The 25183-nt window shown below is 37.5% G+C and overlaps 1 protein-coding gene across 1 annotated transcript in view; it reads right to left on the reverse strand.

The window, feature by feature from the left end:
- Positions 1-2843: 2843 nt before the first annotated feature.
- Positions 2844-25183, reverse strand: part of LOC107559174 (leucine-rich repeat-containing G-protein coupled receptor 6) — a 91888-nt gene continuing 69548 nt past the window's right edge. The window contains exons 5-18 of the mRNA XM_016242921.1: positions 21971-22186; positions 21492-21563; positions 17529-17597; positions 16740-16811; positions 15456-15527; positions 14830-14898; positions 13999-14070; positions 10973-11038; positions 10662-10733; positions 9899-9970; positions 8438-8563; positions 7490-7644; positions 5847-5927; positions 2844-4724 (exon numbers count right to left, since the gene is read on the reverse strand). Of these exons, the coding sequence (XP_016098407.1) occupies positions 3475-4724; positions 5847-5927; positions 7490-7644; positions 8438-8563; positions 9899-9970; positions 10662-10733; positions 10973-11038; positions 13999-14070; positions 14830-14898; positions 15456-15527; positions 16740-16811; positions 17529-17597; positions 21492-21563; positions 21971-22186 (2464 nt within the window). The 3' untranslated portion in view covers positions 2844-3474. The remainder of the gene's footprint in view (positions 4725-5846; positions 5928-7489; positions 7645-8437; positions 8564-9898; positions 9971-10661; positions 10734-10972; positions 11039-13998; positions 14071-14829; positions 14899-15455; positions 15528-16739; positions 16812-17528; positions 17598-21491; positions 21564-21970; positions 22187-25183) is intronic.

A 25183-nucleotide genomic window follows, 5' to 3' on the forward strand; every position in this document is an offset into this window, starting at 1 on the left:
AGCTGTATATATATATATATATATGCACACACACACATACACTGTCGCTCAAAAGTTTGGGATCAGTAAGATCTTGAATTTTTTTAAAGAAGTCTTCAAGATTCTTCTGCTCATCAAGGCTGCATTTATTTGATCAAAAATACAGAAAAAAACTAATATTGTGAAATATTTTTACAATTTAAAATAACTGTTTTCTATGTGAATGTACTTTAAAATGTAATTTATTGCTGTGATCAAAGCTGAATTTTCAGCATCATTACTCCAGTCTTCAGTGTCACATGATCCTTCAGAAATCAATCTAATATGCTGATTCATAAGTTTTTTTTTGCAACCTGTGATACGTTTGTCATGATTTTTTGATGAATAAAAAGTTAAAAAGAAATTTACATTTATTTAAAATGTAAATATTTTGTAACAATAGAAGTCTTTACAATCACTTTGTATCAATTTAGCACATCCTTGCTGAATAAAAGTATTAATTTATTTATTTTTTAAAAAGAAAGAAAAAAATGTACTGACCCCAAACTTTTGAACAGTAGTGTATATTGTTACAAAATATTTATATTATAAATAAATGCTGTTCTTTTTAACTTTTTATTCATCAAAAAATCCTGACAAAAGTGTCACAGGTTCCAAAAAAATATTAAGCAGCACAACTGCTTCCATCATTGATTATGAATTAGCATGTTAGAATGATTTCTTAAGGATCGTGTGTGACACTGAAGACTGGAGTAATGATACTGAAAATTCAGCTTTGCACCACAGGAATAAATTATTTTTTAACGTATATTAAAATAGAAAACCGTTATTTTAAATTGCAATACTATTTCACAATATTACAGTTGTTTCCTGTATTTTTGATCAAATAAATGCAGCCTTGGTGAGCAGAAGATAATTCTTTAAAAAACATTAACAATCTTACTGTTGAACAACTTTGGCGTAGGCAGATTATTCTTATAAACTGAAACAAATGTGCTTCAGCCAGGATAAATAATTTGAAAAGTGCTCAGAGTTGCTGCAGAAAATAGAAAGCAGCAACAAAAGCATGCTGCTGGAGACAGGCTTATTGAAAGTGCAAATGCATTTTCTGCCAGGCCAGCAGGAGGCGCTTTTAGAGAGGAAGAAAAAACGGTTTCCACAGTAATGGCCGTACACACCTATCCCCTTCATTTTTTGGGTGAACTATCCTTTTAAGTGTTTTGTTATTGCTTTAAATTCCTCTTAAAAATTAATGAATTGTCTGACATACTTTCCAGTCCTCAGATTTTAAACACAACAAACCAATATATAGAGAGGAGAGAAGGCCAAGAAATGGACGGCTGAACATAGAATCCAGAAGAACAAGGTAAGATGTGTTATTTTCATGCCTGCCTGTTTAGTAATGACTGTCTAGCAAAGTCCAGCAATTCATACACTGTCGTCACACACTGTTCACTTGTCTCTTGTGTTTTATGAGTGTTGTGGACACAGATGAAAATATTTTTCTTAAGAACACAAATATGAAAACGAGAGGCACTGGAAGCACTTCAGAGCAACCCAAGAAAATCTTACAACATCTAAATTATATTGATCTCATTTTATTTTGCAACAGGATTTCATGTTTATTGTTGATGAAAATGTAGAAGTACCTTTGAATATTTTTTACATTCATATCTCCCTGAATTGTTCAGTAGTCTTCAAGACATACATTTATGAAACTAATAACTTTATTAAATCATTCTTTATCACATGTATACAGAAATATGAAAATATTTACATCCAGAATAGTGTCTGTTGTACAAAGATCTTAAAATTTCAATATAAAAATTAAATTTTAATATACATTTAATATAAAATGAATAGAAATCAATAAGGATAAAAAGGTATAACATGCTAGATCAGAGGTAGTTATATTTTACAATACAATAGCTAGCCTACTTTACAGTCTGTAAAAGATCCCGAACAAGCTTTATTACAACCTAATCAAATCACTCATAGTTCTTTTTAATCTTCAGTTTATAGCGTCAACATGTTCAGTATATTTCATGTTTTGCTCTACCTTAATCCTGTGGACTTGACAAAAAAAAAATTCTTACATTGTGAAGCTCAAACATAGGCTATACAAGTACATGAAAGCAAATGATTTTAGCTATGCAAGCTTGAATTTAATGCAGTGTTTAATTTTGAAATGTGTTGCATTACAGATTATTACAAAAATATGTTTTAAATTTGCTTTAGTGTGTTTTAATTTTGTATATGTATTGCATTCTCAGAGTTACTGTCAGCTGGATTATGGTATGAATTAGCATAATGTCTCCTATGGTGAATTTTTGCTTCTGTTAAGTGTTTTACTGTCACAATGCCTGCTAAATATATACAGCATGAACAGCTTGCAGAGCGTTTACCAAGCCTTTTATGTACTTGCAGAGAGTATGTTTATGGTAGTATGTTTTAGCACCTGTTGGCATGATGTTTTTGTTGTTGTTGTTGTTTTTTAAAACACTAAATATTATTTGACAATATACATAGGTATTTACCTTCCCATACATTTTTTATTATTATTATTATTTAGGGGCTAGTAAGCAAGTGATGACTTGCAAATAATTAACGAGATTTTGATATATACACACTTGGAAATTAATGCATAAAAGTTTGCGTACACAAGAATTGAGCTTTATGTAGAGACATTTTTTCACATTGAAATATTTAGATGCATAACTCCTTGTACATCAGCAAACATCCCTGTGATATTTCCTAATTAAAGGAATGTTCCAGGTAGGGTTGCAAAAAGGTGGAAAATTTCAAGTAAATTTCGGAAATATTCCATACATTTTGGAAACTTTTTTTACCGGAAATTTTCCGCCCCTTTGCAACCTTAGTTCCAGGTTTAAAACAATGAAATGTAGTGCTCATGAGATGTGAGACCACTGTTGTAGGTGGATTCATTTTTAGTTCTGCATTACCAACATCATTTCTGTCATGGATTTGTCTTTGTGTTTTGTAGACGCATTGTGAATTTGAATTTTTATGCAGGTGCAGTACTTCGCCTCATTGACTCCCATTGTATGTACATAATGCATGATTTTCCCCCGCTTGTTTAAAAAGAGTGTTGAGTCAAAAAAGAAATTACGTTCGGTGAAAATCATCAATATTCCATGCATGGAGGTGATATTAAACCCAGAACACTCCTTTAAGCCTAATTACACAAACAAGTTACTAAAAATAAATGCGGATTTGTTTTTGAACATTTTAAGATTGTTGCTTAAATTACTAAATTGCCCACAAGATTATGCCACAAAATGCAATTAGGCTTTTCTTTACTTTTTCCTTTAAGAATGCCATGTAGCAGTTGGGACAGTGTGGTTATATATATATAGTCCTAAAACACAGTTCATTGTTCATTAGCTCTGAAGGTTTTAGGGGTCAGTTCATATGTGGGCTCACGACTTCTCATGCTCAAAGGGTCTTTAAAAACTTTAGAGTTTAGGAGAAGACTTAAGAACGAGTTGAGAGATGCGTGGAGTGGTAGACTCCAGAGAAGGAGGTTCCATTATGAGTGTCCAGTCCGCTGCTCCTAAGGTGCTCCTGCTCTTTGACAATGAGTCCTGGTGTTGACCTGACCAGGTTCTCTGCGACATTATCCCTCTCTGTTGAGGGGTTCATCTGCATCTGGCATGGGATGAGAGGCACTGAGGGTGGGCAAGAAAACCTGGTGACTGTCTCTGGGTTTGGTGCTGATGAACTCTCGAATACTGCATCTGCTTCAGCGGCAAAGGACACCAAGGCTTGAGTGGAGTCGTATGAGCTTTTCTCCGTGTCAACAGAGACGAAGGAATCCAGGTTGCGGTCATGATGGAGGTGAGCTTTGCTCAAAAGCAAACGTGCATCTTCACGGAAGTGCGGATTGAAGAGAAGGTAGAGCAAGGGATTGATGCATGCAGGAAGAGGCAGAAGCACCAGGACGACAGATTTGACAACCTCCTCGCTCACAGGAAAGAGTCCCAGAAGGGAGGAGAAGGTGAGGAAGGCCACAGGGCAGTAGAGCAGGCAGTTGGTGAAGATGAGCCAGGCTACATGCTTGATCATGGCGCAATCCCAAATACTGTCGAAGTCGCCCTTCATCAGGTCCCAGTACAGTTTGATGTAAGTTCCAGTGATCACCAGGAAACACAGGGAGTTCATCATTATCAGAGCAACCATGTAACCCAATGTGGAAGGTTCGCCGTCCGGCAGTGGTGATGGCATGCAGAGCGGGGTTGCCCCGTACTCTCCGACCCCAATTAGCGGCAAAGCGGCGACTGCCAACGAAAGTGCCAAGCACGCCACTGTGGCGGCTCGCACGCTTCCCAGAGAGGGCGACTTTCCGTAGGCTCGAGCGCATGACACGGACACACTGCACTGCACTGCAGCCAAGGTCAGGAAGAGTATGGAGCCCTCAGAGGCTAGAACTGAAAGAAAGCCTGTTGTTTGGCATCCTGCACCCCTTTCCCATTGAGCGCCGTGCAGGGCAAACTCTCCAAATGTCCGGGCGTCAACCAGTGCCAGGGTGCCGGTGCACAGGCCCGTAAGCAGGTTGGCGCCACTGATGGTGCCAATGATGAACTTAACAGGGGAGAGATAGCTGGGGGATGCAAAGACTGTCATGAGGAGAAGGCTGTTTCCCATCAGCGAGACCAAAGAGATGAGCCACATGCCAAGCCGTACCACCCAACTGTCAAACAGGTTATCGCATGGTTTAAATGGACCTGAAGGGATGAAATGATACATTAGAATTTAAGCAGAAAAAACACATCACCTTGAGTTCACACCATTCACACCAAGACTGAATTTCTGTATGGATCATACGCACAACAAAATGTTACACAAAATTCTGTGTAAATCTTTTTTTAAATAGTTTTAACAAAGTTTGAATTTTTACGAATGAAGTACACATCAAATTGTTGTACTGGTTTCATGAGACCTAATGCATTTATCAGCATCTTTGCACCACGTCAGAAAACTTGTACTGCATGAGTCTGTCATTTGTTTTATTGCTTATTTATGAATATATATATTTTAATATAATTAAAAAAATGTTTTTTTTTTTTTCAGAAAATGGCAGAAACTGGGGATAGTAAATGGTTTTGGTGCAACAAATTATTTGTGTCTTGTAGATATACCCCCAGTTTCACAAACAAGGTTTAGCCCTAATCCCAGACTAAAATGTAAGTCTGGGCTGTTTCAACTGAAAGAAACTTGCACTAACTGATCTTAAAATATGGCAGTGCCTTTGTTTTGTCTCAAGATGCACACCAGTATTTTTTTCTAAGGCATGTTAATAAAAACTACTTAAATGTCCTAATTGAAATATTGCCTAATCCTGGCTTAACCTAAACCCTGTCTGTGAAACCAGGACATAGAATATTAAATCTAAGAAAGAGTATAAGCCACATTTTCCTTGCCATAAAATATTTTGTTCTCTTGTGTGTTTTTCAATACATAAAATCACACTTTAGTTAGTCCTGTTAAAATGCAAAAAGAACATTGACCCATCAAAAAATCTAACCAGAAGAACTGTTGTATAAATATTAGGTCATAGCTGAAACCAGTTTTCTTTCTTTGTTAATTTTTTTTTTTTAAATCTGCAATGTTTATGGAAACTGCAACACTTGAAGTTTTATCAGAGCATAATCAAATAACGCTAGGCTTACGTGTTGGTGGGGATTTGGAGAAGCATGCATAGTTTTGGTGTAAAAAAATATTTGAAAATATGTATTTCTTTAGCATGCTTGTTGATTCGTTTGTTTGTACTTGATGTGAACAAGCCTTTATAGTCTTGATGGCATACGTATAAGCTTGAGTTCAGATCTTCTGCTGGATGAATTTACCTGGGATGGGGGTACACTGTATGCTGGTTTGTAGTTTGGACTCTTCAATAGCTAACTGGAATTCTTCTAAGTCAAGGTCATCTGCAAGTGAACACATGAAAAGCATGAGGCACCTTTGGTTTGTGCATGTACAGCAGTATGATGAAAGAGTCTTCAGTCTTCTTCAAGATGGCATGATGCACTCAGTCTGGCAGAAGATAAATCACCATGTTATGGACATCTAGTCTGCTGGAACAAATTCATTTATCTAAGGGTTTTAGCGCCACTCAACACCGTACACATCTCAGTTGCAACTTTCCATTTCTCCTTCAGCTTGCAATCAATCATCAGGCTTTGTTCGCATTTTGGTTTTGTTATTTTCCGATAACCCAAATGATATGTTTTGGACCTTGAATTGTTAATGTTTATCTAATTTCCCATGGAGTGTAATTATGGAGAGCTCCTTTCAAGTCTGAAACCTGATCAGATCGCATCAAGGAATGCATGGAGAAAAGACACATTTTATTTCATCTGTCAAATACCTGTGGTTACTGTAAGGCCCTGACATGTTTCTACTGTGCTAATTAAAGATGAAGAGACTGGCAGATAGAACAGAGCAGATAAAAATAGACACACACACACAGACACTGGAAAACCGCTACAAGTGGTGCTTTTATGTTCCTTTCATTTGAGGAACGTGTTTGTGTAGGGCCAGTGTTTTCATTTTTGGCTACAGGGACTCTGATAAAAGGTTTACTGTACAAACTTGAGTGACTTGCTACAATACAGTATTGCAGTTTGGAAACTTGCCCTGATAATTTCAACCTAACCAACTGGTTTCTTCTAGCTGTTTGCTGTTCACATGGTGGAAAGACCATCTCAAGAAGTCTACCTGTTCTGTTCAGTACAATAGTATTTAAATCAGGGATTCTCAAACTCTGGCCCTCAAGATCCAATTTCCTGCAGAGTTTTGCTTCAACCCTAATCAAACTGAAATCATAGCTCTTGCTTTGACTGTCAAACACTGATCATTCTGCGCAGTGCCTGTTCAAGTCGAACACTCCTGAGATCTTTAGGATAACAAGAAAATTACAGGCAAGGTTGGAGCTAAACTCTGTAGGAAAGTGGTCCTCGAGGGTAAAGGCTGAGAAGCCCTTATTTACATGGTACTCCAAGGCACTCCATCAGTCCAGTGTTTAGACCAGGGGTATCCAAACTCAGTCCTGGAGGGCCGGTGTCCTGCAGAGTTTAGCTCCAAACCTGCCTGGAAGTTTCTAGTATGCCTAGTAAGACCATGATTAACTGGTTCAGGTGTTTGGGCTTGGAGCTAAACTCTAAAGGAGAGTGGCCTGCCAGGAGTAGGACTGGACACCCCTGGTTTAGATCATTAACCGCTTTTCCACTGTCGGGCCAGTGCGAGCCAGTGCTTTTGGTTCCCCTTAATTTTTGGCAATATAATACAGTGTGGAAGAAAGTAATAATAAATAATGTGCAGATAACCAAACTTTTGGCAGGTAGCAGTACTCCAAAGAATACCATGCTATTACTTTGGTAAGTAAAAGCAATTGTAATATGTAAAATGGAACAGCAACTTTTTTCACAGTTACATAATTGTATAGTGTTTCCAGATCTGTAGGATGACCTAGTGAGGTTGTAGGACTTACAGTTGTTGTCTGTGTGAATGGGAAACAGGGACAGAGCTTTCTTCTGGAGATCTTCCTCTTCACTGCCCATCTGTTCTTCCCACTGGCTGGCTGCTTTGTAGCTGTTGCAGGCTCCAAAAACACAGCACTGATAGGCATATGGCATCTCAATGACCCTGTTTCAACAATAGTGACACTATGTATAACATTTTGTTTATATCAATTGTTTCTTCAGTTGTGCCAAATGGAGTTTGGACATTAAAAATAAGTGCATATTGCATCAGTTTGAGGAAATATGAAAACTATAAAAGATCCCATTTCAGAGGAAGAAATCAGAGAAAGAACGATTCATCAATCTGCAAATGACGCATGAAGTAAACTAGCAATACGTCTAACCGCAAGGACTATTTTATATGTATTTGGGTCACAGTTGAAACCGTGATTCTCTTTCATTTGCTTTTGCTTAATCAGTTGCTTTTGGGAAATGGTAATACTTGAAATCTCCCATTTTTGAGGTGCTAATCAAATCACGCAAGTACTTAAGACTGAAGTTTTGGAGTGTCTCCAAAGCCCTGAGCAGTTGATGAATTGGGACCGGGTATTTATAACAGCCTCTCTATTGAGGTATCTTGAAATAATCTTTCCGCTTGTCAGATTACTTACTTTGAGCCAGATATTCTAGGAAATTTAACAAACAGAAACCGTTTATTCGTACCAATGAACAGAATGTTCCTTGAGCAACATATTATCTTGAAACTGTCAATTCTATAAACAGTTGAACGTTTCTCTAAAAACAAAGCAAAACCTTCATGTGTTTTTGAGCTGTTCAAGGCATTTGTGTTGTGGGAATTAATAACCACATACACTTGTGAATTTTCTTTGATGGTTTAACATGAAAGTGTTTTAATCTGTTATGTGGGATGGCGGAGTTGATTGACTTTTTGGGGTTATTGGTTACCACAAATGTACCTTATGTTGGGTAAGTCCTCCTCTCTGAAGGAACGCGAGAGTGCCGTGTTTCCTTTCAGTTTAAGATGAGTGAGACTTGTTAGCCCAGTGAGCGGGAGACTGCTCAATCGGTTCTCAGTGAGATCTCTGGATGGAGATAGAAGATCAGCATGTGTTAAAAACTTGCAGATGGAGCTACACATGAAGTATCTTCTGAAAATGCCCCATAATGTACCATCACATAAATAGTTTAAACATTTGCCAACGTTGTGTTTCGGGGATCTTCGGTTGGAAATCATGGTAGTAGAATCATGAGGTTCTAGCATTTATAAAAGTGAAATGAGTTACTCCATCAGACATCACATTGAACCATCATATTTTTGTAGTTACTTGTAATCAGCTGGTGTGTCAATGATTTTAGTGGATGTATGAAGTCAGTTCTCCTCAAGTTCACACAGGTGTCTTACCAGAGGAACCACATATGCAGTTCATCACATTAAATATAAATGTTTTACACTGACATCTGCCAATATATCCAATATACTGTATTTCCATTCCACTTTTTGAAATATTAAATAAATGCAACTTGATTTCATATTTTGCTAAAATTTTGGAATTCAAACACTCCAAAAACCTTTTGTGGACACTTTACAAATACTTAACGGAGTGTAAATCCAACAGCATGTCTTGATTGGCGAAAGTTTTATTTAAACCGACATGTTTTGGCACACGGGCCTTGAACTTTTAACCCCGATGAAAGCTAGAATGTGTCAGTTTAAATAAAACGCTGCATGTTCCAGGTTCAATACAAGTTAAGCTCTATCGACAACATCTGTGGCATGCTGTTTATTACCGCATACAATTATTTTTGCTTGTTTTTACAACTGAGTCAAAATAATTTTCTGTGGTAATCAACAGCATGCCATAGATGCTGTCGATGGAGCTGTACTTGTATTGAGCCCAGAACTGTCAACAAACACTGCTGGTTTTGACTTCTCTACCAGTGATTTGACTTTTCCATGCATGTTGTTTGCTAGTGAATTTGCGCATGGAAAACAAGAGGTTTATAGCTGTTGCAGTATCTACTCTCTGCTCATTCACCGCTGCGCACATTTATCAGCCACACTCTGTCACTCTATATCAGTCTTCCTCATTCATCCATCACATTCTTTACCTAATGCTGCTTGCATTTAATCGCCTGTGACTGACGATGCACGTCTTCACCGCTGTGTAGAGCTTTTAACCGTGTTTACAACCACAGTCTTTTCACTTTGAGCCAAACAAAGCATTGCACAGATGACTCCAAAGTGTGCATCATGGAATCTCTTTGTTTGTGTAAATGGGATGGTTGTGCCAAGTCACAGTTTAATAACAGTTTTTGTACGACTACACAGACATCTAGACTCTGAGGTGTGCAATCTTTATCTTCAGTGCTAAATCCGATGATATGCATTGCCACTGATTTGCATAAATTATACTTACAGTTTAATAAGCGACTGTAGAGAGGAAAAGGCATCAGAGTGGATGGTGTTGATCCTGTTCCAGCTTAGATCCCTGTAATGAGAAATCATTTACTCATCCGTACATCTGTCATTTCTCATTTTCTCAGAAAAACAGAAATGTTTTTGCTCAGATCTTGACAGCCAATTTGAATACTTTATTATTCTCAATATCTGATATCTGAAAACAGTCTTGCTCTCAAATTCTTTTAACAATAATCATTATTTAAAGTTGTAGCATGTGCCTTTTGGTTTTGGTTGTAGGAGATGTTTATGGTTAATTTGTGTAGAATGTCTTGGCCTCTAGGGGGAAGTATTGGTGAGCCAAGACTTTTGTTTTATTATTATTATTTATATGCTTCAATTAAAAACATGCATGCTCTTGCCACAATATCAATATTCCACAAAATGATATATATATATACAGAAGGGATAACTTTGAAAATTAAAAAAATGTAATAAAATAATGTTTGAAAGTTTAATGCTGAAAGTAAAAAAATAAATAAATATTTAAGATACATTAAATTATTTTTAGGTCAGTAATCAAAGTCAGTAATTGATTGCTACAATGTGTTCTTATGTGAACTTTATTTTTCAAGTCAATCATGTAGTTTGAAAAGGGGGTTTTGATAATGAAATTCACTCAAATTGTTCTGCTAATATAATTTGTATTGAAATGTGTATTAAATTAGAAAAATGCCAAATAGAGGCGCTTACGGCCAGCTGAGCGTGTGTACAGTACTCACAGTGAACGCAGAGAGCTGAGCTGTTGGAATGTGTTCATCTCAATCTGTTTGATCAGATTGTGCTCCAGGCCTCTGCCGAGTCAAAACAAAAGAACTGGTATTACTGCATCACACATACACTATGGCAGACATCATGAACACACTTGAAAGCTTCCCAAATATGGACACTGATGGATTGCTACAGTAATGACTGTCATTTGTCAATTACTATGTGGGTTATTTAGGGCTCTTAGAGTTATCACAGATATGTTAGTGATATTACTTTATTCCCGTTTCACTAGAAAGAGAGAGAGAGAGACGCCTGAACTCACATCTCCTGAAGAGAGGCACAGTGGTAGAAACTCGGCAGCTCTTCGATGACGTTGTGCGACAGCTCCCTGAAATCAAACACATATAGACTGTCTGTAAATGGAAGATTCCTCATAACTGAAGAGTGCTGTCAGTAAAGGATGCGTAAAACTTTTGTGTAAGACATCTTTATCTTAAAAAGCATGAATTTATATGGAAATACACAAAGTGTATAATTTATTTTGATGTAAGGGTACATTTACACGACAATGATGTATTCAAAACGGTACAGTTTTAGAAATTGTTCACGTACAGATGACAATGTTATCAAAAACCATCTCCGTTCACAAAGATCGGCCAAAACAGCTAAAATGCAATGTTATGTATGCCAGGCCTAGGCCAGTAGTTGGCGATATCACTTTGTTTAACCCTCCTCATTTGGGAGTCACACTCATGGTCTTCGCGGTCAAAAGTGACCGGACACCTGAAATTTAACTTTTTGTTTCTTCAGTAAAATCAATCTAATATATTTTTGTTCAATAATATTTTTTATTTTGTATTTTGAGAGAATTTTATGGTAATAATTAATATTTATGCAATAATTATTATAAATTTTCCCATTGAAAATAGTACAATATTTTTTTTCTCTAATATTTTAAAATAATTTTTCAATCAATGCAGTATCTCTGATTAAAATAGAGACTAGGCCTTTAAAAATTTTTTAGAATTTTTTTAGAATTTTTTTTAAGGCAGATTAGCACCTCCTGGTGAGAGCAAAGAAATAAAAACATGTAATGTCATGGTGTAACCACTAGATGCCTGTATAGGAATCTATAGAGAGGCTTTTGAATTCCCTAGTTGGTTTTATACATAATTGTTTACTTTGATTAGGTTGTGGATTTAAATGTATATTAAGGCATTCTCAAAGACTACTTTTTGTCAAGGTTTATATTTTTTTGTTGTTTTAAATGTTGATTTGAAGTGTCAGTTTTTGAATGATTATTACTACAGTCAAACCTGAATACAGAAAGCATTTTATACAAAACATTACAATTCTATAAAAATGTAACAAAAATAAACAGGAATGCTTTATCAGAGCTTATTCCTTCTGGGTCTGATCTGATTTTAACCTCTTATTTCAGTTTTCTGACTCATTTTGGCTATATGGTTATAGCCATACCAATACATTTGAGTGTGTGTCTGCGAGTGTGTGTGCGTGGGTGGATGTGTCTGTTTTGCACTCTTGATGTTTTAGATTGCAACCCCTTCCTTGTTGTCAACTTTTTTTACTAAATTGTAGTTGAATTATTGATTTTATTTTACATAGTTGCTGCGTTACAGGCACACCAGTTCATAGTGGGGTGTGTGTGTGTCCGCACGTGTGTGAGTGGGTGTGTTGATTTTGCACTCTAGATGTTTTAGAGTTTCACCCCTTCATTGCTGTGTAATTTTTTTCTGCATCATGGGGGATTTGTAGATTGTACACACAAAAATGTTCTGTATTTGCCATTTCCCATTCATTTCCTATGGTCGGTCATTTTTGACCGAAGACCATGAGGTGTGACAGTTTTTTTTACGAGTACTTAGCTTTTTTGAATCATGCCCTCAATTTTTGTTGTGTGTTCATGTACAAGTCACCAAGTTTCGTACCATTCCAATAAAGCTACGATTTTTTAATATTCAGAATATAAAATTCTTCTGTCAAAAGTGACCGAAAACCGCACAAGGGTTAAAGAAACACTTTGTGTCTGCATACATACCTATAGACTGAACACTTAATACACATGCACATCAAGTCACAGTTTTCACAAATTCAGGATTTTGTAGTTTACATGGAGACAATAACAATAGTGTTTTCAAAAAACATGTAAACAACATTATTGTGTAAATGAATGGCCAAAATGTTCTATTTTTTAGAATAATTGTTCTAAAAAAATTTTTTTTTCATATAACAATCATTATTTTAGCAGTTCGGACACTTCCTATATATAATCCTATAATTGAACAGGAGACTTTTTTTCCCACAAACCCTCCTTTTTGCCCAGTAAATGCAACTGGGCGGCATTAATAGGTGCCTTTGGCCCTGTATCCCCTCGTGAAGGCCCAGGTCTTAGTCACATCGTCCGCTCCCCACAGTTACAATACCCAATGCTCAAATTAGAGACTTGCACAATAAGCCTCAATGATAATGCTAAGCATTTCCCATTAAGTCCCAATTGAGGCAAGTCATTTCTCATAGAGCTGTCTACTTGAATGTAAAATGACCAAACTGTTTGTATAGACAAATGTAAAAAATCTGACAATAATGGTATGATTTTGCTTCTTTAGTTCAAATTAGCATGATCTCACATGAGGGTTACAATTTCCCCATTTTTCTACACATGCACCATCTCTCCCTTATACTGTTTTTGAACAAACGTAAACATTTCCTAATGTTATTTATAGAATTACATTATAATTTGCCATACTAGTTACATTACTTTTAGTATTTGTTTTTGTCTTTATTTTTACTTAATTAGTGTATTGAAGTGTTTATGCAAGAAGAAACCTTGGAGAGAGAATGAGCGAATATATAGAGAGAGTGGCATGTTAAGCAGCTACTTTCCCCAGAGGTCTAATTCTTCATTTGAACAGTTACATAAAGTTTCACTCTTCCTGCAGGGGTTTTTCTAACTGAACTTGCCTACCTTTAAGTGGTTGTTCTTATCCATCTTAAACAGAGTGATTAAAGCAAAGCAAAAAAGTAAAAATTCTTGATCTAAAAAAACTTAATTCTTAAACTTTTACATTGTTTGCACAAGCATGGCACAACTGATAAAAATGATCACATTGCTCTCTTTGTAAAGTTGGCTAAATATCTGCCTGCTGATGTGTTTTGAACTTCATGTTAAAAGAGGCTTTTAGGAACTCCTTGAAAGTTTGGCTACATCAAATCCCTCAGAGTGAATTTGAACTCCCTTGAACAGCCCTGATCTATAGGAATCGTTTAGAGATGAGCTTTCGAATGTGTTTGTGTGTTGCAGGAGCATATTTGTGTCTGGAAACTCACAGCACTCTTAATTTAGGCAGCAGGTGGCAGAGATCATATGGCAGGACGGTCAGTCCAGCTCGGGTCAGCGTACTGAGAGAAAATCAAAGAGAAGAGTTTGCACTGAATGTGTGTGTGCCAAACATGAGACAGAAACAGAATGTGCATGCACTGCAAAAGATTGTAAGAAAAAAAAAGAAATTGAGAATTATCCCTAGAACAAGTTTTGCTAATGTAAATAGAGTATTCAAGATTTTCAAAATACATCTTGTTTTAAGGATGTCCAGACATTTTTTTTAATGGAAATTAGACAAATCTTATTAAAACTGATTTAAAAAAGTGTATTTTCAGTGTGTTTCAGACCTGTAGGTAAATACAAGGCGCAAATGTAGCTTTCTACCCAAGCTGTATAGGTGAAGATGTAATGATTTCCCTTAAAATTGTTAATAAACAATGGCATTATCAAAATTTTGTTTCGTTTGAGCATCCCAACCAGCCCATAGACAGCCCTCAACAATGACGTGAGATTGGTGCGCGACCAAAACCCGTTTCAAAACCCTTCTCCTATAACTCTAATGAACGGTTTAACACTCCTTTAGGATCAGTAATTATATACAGGGCTTTATGTTAACCGATCATTCACCAGTAAACATAAGTGCTCGGCTCAGTATGCCTTCGCCCTGCATCATTTTTAACTTTGTACGAAACTCGCTGACATGGTGAGAGTTCAGTAAACGCATCTCTATTTTGTCAACGGTTATTCCTTTGTCCTCATCGGTGGGAAGAACTTCTGGAAGTCTCTTAAGTGAAACTGATCCTGCGTGAAATGGGGACATTTGATCTCAGACTCACAGAACTTGCAGGCTGGTGGTTCCTTTCAAATCTGGAAACTCTCGGATCTCAGTGGCCCCGTTCAAAGAGCTGAAACGAGATTAGATAACTCATCAGTGAGGATCGTTCTGCTAATGAAGATGTCGTCCAGCAAAACCACAGGGATGTCTACTGTTACCGTACACACTTAGCACTCCATCATCTAGAGGCAATATTATTCCACTTGATTCCATCATTTTGATTACACTCGCAACACTACCCAAAATCAACAACGGAAGACTTCATATCAAAATAATGAAGGCTGAATAGACTCTCACAGCATTCATATGCACTGTCTGTGCAATTGGAGAGAGATAAATGACGTTTTATTAGTTTTTTGAAAAGCTAAATCTCATATTTTGGCATTTATGAGGTTATAATTGAATTGTGCTGTTTTTTTGGAGACAAATTACTAGTTCAATGTTTACTTATGAGAGACGTGATGGCAAGAGGCGAGCAAGATTACAGTATTCATCAAAATGAAAGCAATGATGAAATGGAAATTATACACATTTGCCAACTGGTACTTTAGTGGTGCCTTATCGGAAGCCAAACTGCTCTGTTTAATCATGTGTGTGTTATCATTTCACACATAGACTTGTACTTACAGCGTGTGTAACTTTGGCAAGAACTGAAATGCTGATCTGCCAACAAACTGAATGGGATTCTCGTAGAAATGACTAAACAGAGAAGAAAAATACATATTTTGTTAGAAACTGGATAGATCATTCTAAAAGAGTGCCTGTTCCATTTTGACAAGGATATTTACATTCTTTCAGGAAAGATTGTATTTAAGCGTTAATAAATGACAGTGCCATATCCAAATTAAATCTAAATGAATAAAAGCTAATATGCTGTATGCTGAGATGTAACTATTTGTTGTACTGTACAGTTACAGGGATGACAATTTTACAATTAATTTAGCTACTGAGATTTTTTTTTGTGTGTAATGTTATTATTTCTTCAAACTATTTCTAACTAAAAAAAATCATTTTTTTTGCTATTCAAAATCTTGGTAACAGGGCTGAAATGTAAAACCAAATAAATTGGTAACAGGGTTGACATAACCAGATAACTTTTTTTTACCATATTTAAACAACAAAATAGAGCTAATTTTGCCTTTATCTCTCCTTTTTTTTTATAAATAATTTTATGCCAACTCTGTTACTATCATAACTATCGCATTTTTTTTAAGTACTGTTCAGTAGATTGAATGACATCTTTTGACATACATTTATTATATTAAAAAATTTACATATTTTCTAACAGGGGTAGAGTGTGAAAAAGGTGTTATTTTTATTATTATTTTTAATCTATGGAATAGTACATTACTTTAATAATAGGTAGTTATGTTGGTAACAGGATTGACATGTGAACTGGAAACACTCTTAAAAGCATAAAAAAAGGTTTAAAAATATTTTAAACACATTGTCAATGAAAATCTAATCATAAACATAGACAAAATAAAACTAATTTTGCGTTTGCTTTTATCTCTGTTTCTATGTTTAAAAATCTTTAATGCCAACATTTTTACCATCGTAACTTTTGCTAAAAAAAAGCAACACAATTTTTCCCCCATTGTCCTCATTTGTAAGTGTCTTTGAATAAAAGCATCTGCTAAATGTAAATGTAATAAAATATGTGGTTCAATATATAAAATTACACCCTTTACATACTTCCATGTCCATTTTGTTGAATACAACTCAATACATTTGGTACTACAGGGAGGGCAAAAAAGGCACCCGTTTGTAAAACGACCCAAATATTTGTCGCACATTTCCTGGTCCATTGGCTGAGATAAACAGACTTTTATAACATGTCTTTCTATCACACAGTGAGGCATGTTTAGTCAACAGAGAAGCTCAGAGAAGTTGCTGAGACAAGATACTCACATGGTCTGCAGAAGTGGGTTCCCCACAAATGCTCTCTCGGGAATGGCCTTAATGTTGTTGTTGTGGAAACCCCTGTAAGATGCATGGAGAGTGAGAATATGACCATCTGCACACTTGAATACAATCCACTATGGGATGAGGAAATCCAGCGATCAAGAACAGCTTTGCGGAGTGCTTTTGCTAACTGCATCTGTTCCGTATAGCCTATAAATTGTAGTGCTGACGTGCTATTCGGAGCGGCCGCACATTCAACTACTGCAACAGCTTATAATTCATCATCATCTGCCGTCACTATGAATATAACATGCTAAAGTTCATTTATGGCACACACGTTGCCAGCCAATTGTAATCTGAAAATTCTAAACAGTCTAAAATAATTACACGTGTTAAATAAACAAGGCTATAAGGTCCTTTTTGGGTGCCGAAAATTAATTCATCACCTTGGACAATCTAGTCCAGTTGCATTTTATCTCAAACTCCTCCATAAGCACACGTGTGAGCCATTTGGTTGCGTCAATTCACATTTGCCCATGTAAACATCCTTTGTATCTTACAGAAACACCTGTCAGGAGGCAGTCCCACAGGCAGAAAACAATTTAGGATACTTGAGAAGGAAGGACTTAAGAGCTCATCTCCAAGCATCTGCTTTTTTCAGGAGACTTGTGCTTGAGAACCACATTCTAGGGACTAAGCGGGATTTACAAGGAGCACGAGGCCAGGCCAAGCGGTGCACTTTAAAGGAAGCACACTGACGCATGTATGCCGGGTAAGTTAGTCTCGGTTACTTACAGTTCCTGAAGCTTGGCGAGTGTGCGAATGGCCACGGGGAACTCTTGAAGGTCATTGAAGTTCAATTCCCTAGAGAAAGCAGACCAACCATAAGAGCAGAAGAACTTTGAGAAACACAAGCTAAGAGAAAAAGATCTTCTACGTGCAAATGACTTAATAAGCACAGCTATGTCTAATTTGCGTCTTGCATAAGACCACCTTTCGAACAACAATTAGCAGTCTCGTCACATATTAGCCCAATTGTTTTGACATTTTTATTTGATCTTTCATTCTACGTGTCTGTAACATAAGCAAACACTTAAGAACTGTGGTTCCAATCAGTCAAAATCCCTCCCTGTGACCTTGCGGGTTTTCCGTGTTGGTCGTTCCTTGGAGACTAAGACAGCTGTTCTAAGCTAATCTGACATGGCGTGACCTCTCCTCTGCATACATTATTTTTGTTGTATGCATTTCATTAGCCTTCTAGGAAACCTGCGTCCAAAAACCGCGCTTGAACCAAAACACGGGCGGTTGCTTAGGGACGAGCGGCCTTTAGACGCAGGTGCAAGAACAATGTGTTTATGGCCATAGTTTGCATGTTGTTTTCCTCGGATCTCAGCGTTCCTTTTCATCTCTGATTCTTTTGGAGTTTTTCAGAGAATAATTATTGAGAAAATCCTATAATTGAACAGGAGACTTTTTTTTCCACAAACCCTCCTTTTTGCCCAGTAAAGCCAACTGGGCGGCATTAATAGGTGCCTTTGGCCTTGTATCCCCTCGTGAAGGCCCAGGTCTTAGTCATATCGTCCGCTCCCCACAGCTACAATACCCAATGCACAATGTGTCTCGTCATACCCATAATTATATGTCTTATCCTTTAGTGTTAAGTGTACACTTTCAAAACAGTCCAAATGTTTATATATTTTAGTTTTTTTTTTTTGAAAACAGAAAAAAAAAATGTTTCTGGCAGGTAGCCAGTGCGTTTGAAGTAAGCTTGGTGAAATAGGGGTGGACCCGCGTTGGCCGCCATCCAGAATGGGCGAAGCACTTGCTTAATTCCAGTGTGTGGGTGTACATGTGTGTGTCTATGTGTGTGTGAGTGTGTCTGTGTTGCACAAGAGTGTTAAAGCAAACTTGGCCTAAGTTTGATGTGAAAAGAAAAAAAGATATTTCAGGAGATTCTTGATATATGACAAATTCGCTTAAAGCTGGAGTATTTCTGCACCATTAGCATCACCAACCAAATTGCAAAAATAGCACATTTTCAAACACAAAGATAGCTACGCCCCAAACTTATGAATTGGTTGAACCATTGTTGGCTGGCTGGATGGGAAGCACCACAGAGGCGTCAACCTATGAATGGCTTACTTGTAAATGCTAAAAGTAAAGATTCCAATAAGGGGTTTTCACAGCGATGCTATAGAAAAACCATTTTTAGTTCCCCAAAGAACCTTTCTTTAAAAGAACCACTGTTTCATAGTGTGACAACCACTTTAATAATTCAAAGAACCTTTTTTTCCACTATGAAAAATAGTGGAAAAAAGGTTCCATTGTGGAATGGAAAGGTTCCATGGATGGTGAAGGTTTATCATGGAACCATCAATGCCAATAAAGAATTTATTTTTAAAAGTAGCACTTTTAAACAACATGAGCCATTTAGATTATATGAATGTGAATCAACATCTTTTTATTCATTAGTTCGCTCACTTCTAGTGAGTCATGTAAGTGTTTAAGTAATTTTCTTCAAACACTGCATGGAAAGCCACTTGCGCTTGCGGCCTATAAAATGGGCTGCATATGGAGAGACTGGGAACACGCTGCTGTGGGCGAGCCGTGCCGCGTGGTTCTGCCATGTCTACATCCTGGTTTTGTTTAGAACATCCGTCAGTCTTGTTTGGAGACATTACTTTGATATAGCAGAGAAGAGGAATGCCTTTCATTTCCTGGGAAGACCTCATTGTTTAGAATGGGAGCTGTCAGGTACCTCGATTTACAATTCGTCAAACCACGCAGAAGTTTGTTTGAAAGCTAAATCATCAGGCATCATAACAAAACAACACTGTGGTGGCCACTTTGTCTGATGGTTGTGAATGCGTTTTCAGAGATAATTACAGTGATGGGGATTACAGTAGCATCAATAAAAAGATGCACATTGTCCCACGAAAAGATGTTTGAGACCTCCTAAAGAAGGCAAACATGTTTCCATCTGTTGTTTCAAGAAGCTCAACACTTCCCAAACACACATGTGCAACTGAATTGAGACAGCTGGCATGATTTCTTCCAGTGTGTCATGTTACATATAAGAATATTTGCCTCAGGAAGATTAGTTTCTTGCTTAGCCATCATTATAACGGTAATTAAAATGTTATTCGATATGCAACATGACTACATATTACAGTTTCTGGGAGCTTTTTTAATAGTGTGGGATTTTAATTGTAATGCATACATGCTTGATACTTAGAAAATACTAACAGGTGACTTATTCTTGTTTCTTGTTATACAAAAGAGTTTAATGTACAAATGACTCCTAAACTTTATCCCCAATAGAAATGTTTTTCAAATTGTTTTATTCATAAGGTACCCCCCTCAGCCCAAATATATATATATATATATCTCATAAGTAATTTTCCTATCACTCTAGCCTTGTATCATTTTTGTCATTTTCAAGAGCTTAAATATTTTCTCCTTGAAACAAATCTTCCAAAAGCCAAATTTATCGAGCCACAGAATCGCCACGGGAGAGTTTCAACGCACGGTTTCTCAGTGATTGCTTTCAAATGAAGTGTTTCAGTTCAGTGTATGCAATTCTCAAGACTGAAATCCTTCTCGTAAAGAGGAAAACATCATCTTTAGCACTTCAGCAGGCTGTTAAAAAGCAGGTGTGAACCTTTCGGTATCCTGGAGACCACCGTGACTTCAGCATATGCTTAGTCTTTTAAAGCCAAACTTTCATAGCATGGTCTATGTAATGTATTTCATACATTACATTACAAATATGCATTGGCTCTGGTTCGTAAGCCCCTTTCAAAATTTCTCATGAATTTTAATAGCATTTCTAGTGTATTTATTGGCCCTATTTAACATTTGATCTCAATCTACCATGTTCAGTATTGTATATAGCCTGAATTCTAGCAGATAATGTGTACTATTGTTCAGCTATGATATGAAAATTGTAACCAGCAGTCATGAAATGAGATGTTCTGTATTTTTACTAGTATGTTAATTTGTCCATATTCATATTATTATTAATTTCATCATGGTTTACATGCAGACTGTCAGGTAAATTGCATTCAAGTTAAAGTAAAATTATATAAAATATATAATATAAATTCAACCACCTCTAACAAGGGTCATGCTATTGACATTGCTCCAAAAAAAGTGTAGTGATAGAATGCATAACCACACATAATAAAAAAAAGTATTCAGACAATAAAATTTGTCCCATTACATTTCCCACTCACTTTTATGACCCTATGATATATATGACGCAAAAGGACTAATGGAAGCATATAAAAAAATTATCAGCCACATGATAACTAAAACCACAAAGTTCCCCTAAAAATCACTGTATACTTTTGTATGGAACACTAAATAAATCACCCAACACTGAAGTCATTGTCAGGACATTATTGTTGTTTCTATCACAGAAAATGAAAGGCTGCCATACGTTCATTCTTTCATTTTAATGAGAGGTAAGAGTGTTTTTAATAAAACAAGGTACTGCAATTAACATGTGCGTATCTCAACAGCAGAAGTATTGTGTAAAGAATGATTTGTTTGTAGTTCATACAAAGCTGAACCACTGAGCATAAGTAGAGTCAGGCAAGTTTGCTAGTAATTTTGATTTATATTTATAGACGCAGCCCCTTCCATAATTATTGCAAGAGGACGCCAAAATCAAATAACAGATCAGGGTTTGTTTGCATTAAAAACAGGAAATGCTTTCATGTTTTTAATCTTTCGTGAGGGGACGGTCTTACTTACAGGGTCTCGAGGCTGTGCAGTCCCTCAAAGCAGTTCTGTCCGAGGGTCCGGATCATGTTGTTATGAAGATGCCTAAACATGAAAACATTCATTAGGATTATAGTAAACATCAAAACATACCCCAGGAATGACACCTGCTTGACTGTGTACATTGCTTCAAATGAATGTAAACCGGTGGTGGATGAGATATAAAATTAATCCACACTATCATTCCACTGCTTTGTAATTGAAAGAGTTTAAGATTCTTGTGGTGTTTTGTCAAACCAAGACATGTGTTCCAACTTCCTCTTATTTCATGGCTTCCCTTTCTCATACTGACACAAGCACTATAGTTAGTGTGATTTAGTCAAATAGATCAAGGGTTAGGGTAAAACATTTAAGATTGGGGTTAGGGGCTTTAAAGGGTTAGTTCACCCAAAAATTGATCCAGGAATACATCCTACTTGGTTTATTCATGTTGTGTGGAAGTAGATACGTACAGCACAACCAGGTTGGAAAGGTTCCTGAAGGCATAGTCTGGGATGTGGGTGATGCGGTTTAGGGCAAGGGTCATAGCCTGGAGCGAAGAGAGGTCATTGAGGGCGCTTACTGGGATATCTGTCAGGGCATTGTCATCAAGCCACAAGTGCCGCAGGGACCGCATACCCGAGAGGGTCCTTGCTGGCACCTCCATAATCAGGTTGGCATCCAGACGCCTGTTTTTATTAGAATGAACAGAAGCAGATGTTTATTCCCGTACACAGTTTATGTATGTAGCAGAAAATTATGAGATAATACAGTCAGTTATGTTTAACCAGGTCACCAGGAGTCAAATTAGCAGGAGATATTAGTGAAAATGAGCAATTACAGGACAGGTAGTATATTCTTTCCATGTAGATGAATTACTGACAGAAGTTTCTGAACCTGTGTTAACTAGATACTGTGCATTACCCACCCTTCATAAAATATACTTGTTTTTCTCCTCTAGCTTTTTTTTTATTGAGGCCTGACCTGGCGTGACACCAGCCCCACAATGTTTGTGACCCAGTCAACTGCAACACTCCTTGTCTGTGCAGTGTCCTGTCACGGAATCTACCTCTTTCATTTTATTAATCGAACTGCCATGCCTTACAGAGGTACATAAAAAAGATGAACAAAGGAGCCACCAATTGTGGCTAAACAGAAAGAGATACCATGCTGTGGTCTGCGGTCACAACATTTCTGCTTTGACAATATCATAATTAAAGCATAATTTTGTTGCCTCTTTGTTTCTGTCTTTTGTTCTTCTAGTGTGTGAATTGGCACCACTACCTGAGTGATTTAGATTCCCCCCAGGCGATTTATATGCAAGTGTTTTATGAAGCTAGCTTTAGTTACTCCAGCATGGACTTGTTTAATGAGAGATTTGGCACGGTCACCGCTCTGAATGTTTGATGAAGCATTGGGAGCCCACAGGTGGAGTGCTATGCTTTGTGGGTTTTTATGTTTTTCAATTTAAAGCATTCAGAGAAAGGGTGCTAAATCACAACAAGTGGCTTTCAGAGGATACAAAGAAAAGTTGTGCAATCACAATCCAGGCGTACATGGGCTGTCGAGGCAAAGATTCCACTCTCGATCCAACCACATGAAGGCGTTTCGAAAATTGGCCATTCCTCTTTCATTTTGCTTGTGCTCATATGGTGTAATAAAGCACCGACTGATAATTTGATGGCTTTGCGGCATGGTGAGTTGATTTGGTTAAAGCCACCAAGCAATTGTTGCTCCACACTGACTGGGATGCTTTAAGATGCTATTGAACAGTTTTTCTCTCTGATTTTTGGAAATTAAACAAAGAAACTGAGCTAAAGATAAAAGCTGTGGAAAAAAAAAAACATCAGAGGTTGCTGGAAATAATTGAAAGTGCTGACGTTTGGATTCTTTCACATTTCTTTGCAAGGCTGTTGTTCACAGACCTTGACATCTCCACAACCAAGACGAATGTCCTCCCTATGTCAACAAGTTAAGACTTTGATCTAATGAATGTTGCCCCCTGGATTCAGTGGATGGGGGGGGGGGGGTTGAACCTCAGCGATCAGTGAGTCGTGATGTATGATAGCAGCAGAGCATGTGGAGTTAGCCGCAAGCACTTCCTCTGCATTTTTCCCCCTTGACCTTTAACACACATTCATTTTACACTGGCCTCTCCTCACCTCCCCTCTGGTCTTCTCAACCCTCGAGTCCTTCAGCTGAGGGTAATGCACGACGAGCATCAATCGAAGAAGAACTTGAACCCAAAGTACACTGCCATTTGGCTTGAAAAACGCCCCGTATTCTCAGACTACATTTTCCATGCTGTGCAACCCTGCTAGGTAAACACCAACATCTTGCTGACGACGCCTCAATCATCTGGCTTGATAGGCTTAAGACTTGAAATTGAATGTGTAAACATTGCTTACGTGGTCCCTTTTGTGTGGAATCTTATTGGTAGGCATCATATGATCAAAAGGCTTTGCGTTGCCTCTGATTTAAGGAAGGTGAGTCTTGTTGCTCAGCTTTTACTGGATTTTTATCAGATCTTTCTTTCATAGATTAAATCCTGGATGGATGGTCTTGACATCAAAGGATGCTCTGTGCTGAGTGTAGCAAGTATAGCCTACAGACCTAAACTCTAGTAAAGAAACAAAGATGAGTTTCATCACCAATCCTCTGTCCTGCCCCAACTCATCTTCCCTCTGTCTACATCGGGCGCCAGTGGACTTCAAACCTTATAGCCCCCCCCAGTGGTTAGCCGATCCCCATCTTATCATTACCCTAAATTACATGTTTGTTGAGAACTAAATGCCTTTATACTCTTGTGGGAACTCAGGATAGAGCACCTAGCTAAATCACTGCATATTCTTTGTTATGGGGAATTGAAAGTGAGCGTAAGTTGTCTGGACGAATGCCAGAGTCTCTGCCTCACTAGAGGGAGGGCCTGGACACAGTCTATGCACGTCTGGAGCCTCTTCTGGAACCAGGCACATCTTCCATGTGGAAAAAAAACTTTGTTGGTGGCAAAGGAATTAAATCTGTATGCCATGACTCTAATGAAAATATCCTCGCAAAAGTAGAAGGAAATGAGCGCATGGATATTTACATGGAATTATTCATTTGGAAAAAGTGGGTGTGCGGCTCCGCTCCAGGATGCTGACTGGCATCGGGAATAATTGAAAGGAGTCGAGGGGTGGATGTAAGTGGAGCAGATGGACAAGGCCAGACAAAATACCAGACAATATTTAGATTCTGACCTTTTCATGGGGAACCAGTTAGGAAGGGGGCGTGATTCCGATTAGGAGGGAAACTTCGGACATAAGGGAAGAGGGAAGAGTAACTGATGGAAAATTGGGCTCTTCACAGCTCATTGAATCTCCCAGCGCTCACTCAGGAGCCAGTGCACAGTGTCTGGCGGTTTCCTCATGGGTTCCAGATGCGCCAACAGCCCTCTTTTTCACCGTTCTGATATTAAATGTGACGTAGTCACGTTTTGTCTTCCTCAAGAAGAATATCATATTTGTCTCTCTTGTGAGTTAGCATTTAGCTAATAGCTCTTAGGGAAAAAGTACAAATCCAGATCCATTGAATTCATTTTCAAAACTGTATTAATTTTAAGCGCTGAATTGCACAGACCACACAAGAACTACTATGCATTTTGTTACTCGTTCTTGGTTCTTTATTTGTTGGATCTCCTCTGCAAA

Source organism: Sinocyclocheilus grahami, unplaced genomic scaffold (assembly GCF_001515645.1).
Source record: "Sinocyclocheilus grahami isolate Dianchi unplaced genomic scaffold, SAMN03320097.WGS_v1.1 scaffold676.1, whole genome shotgun sequence".
NCBI classification, from domain to species: domain Eukaryota; kingdom Metazoa; phylum Chordata; class Actinopteri; order Cypriniformes; family Cyprinidae; genus Sinocyclocheilus; species Sinocyclocheilus grahami.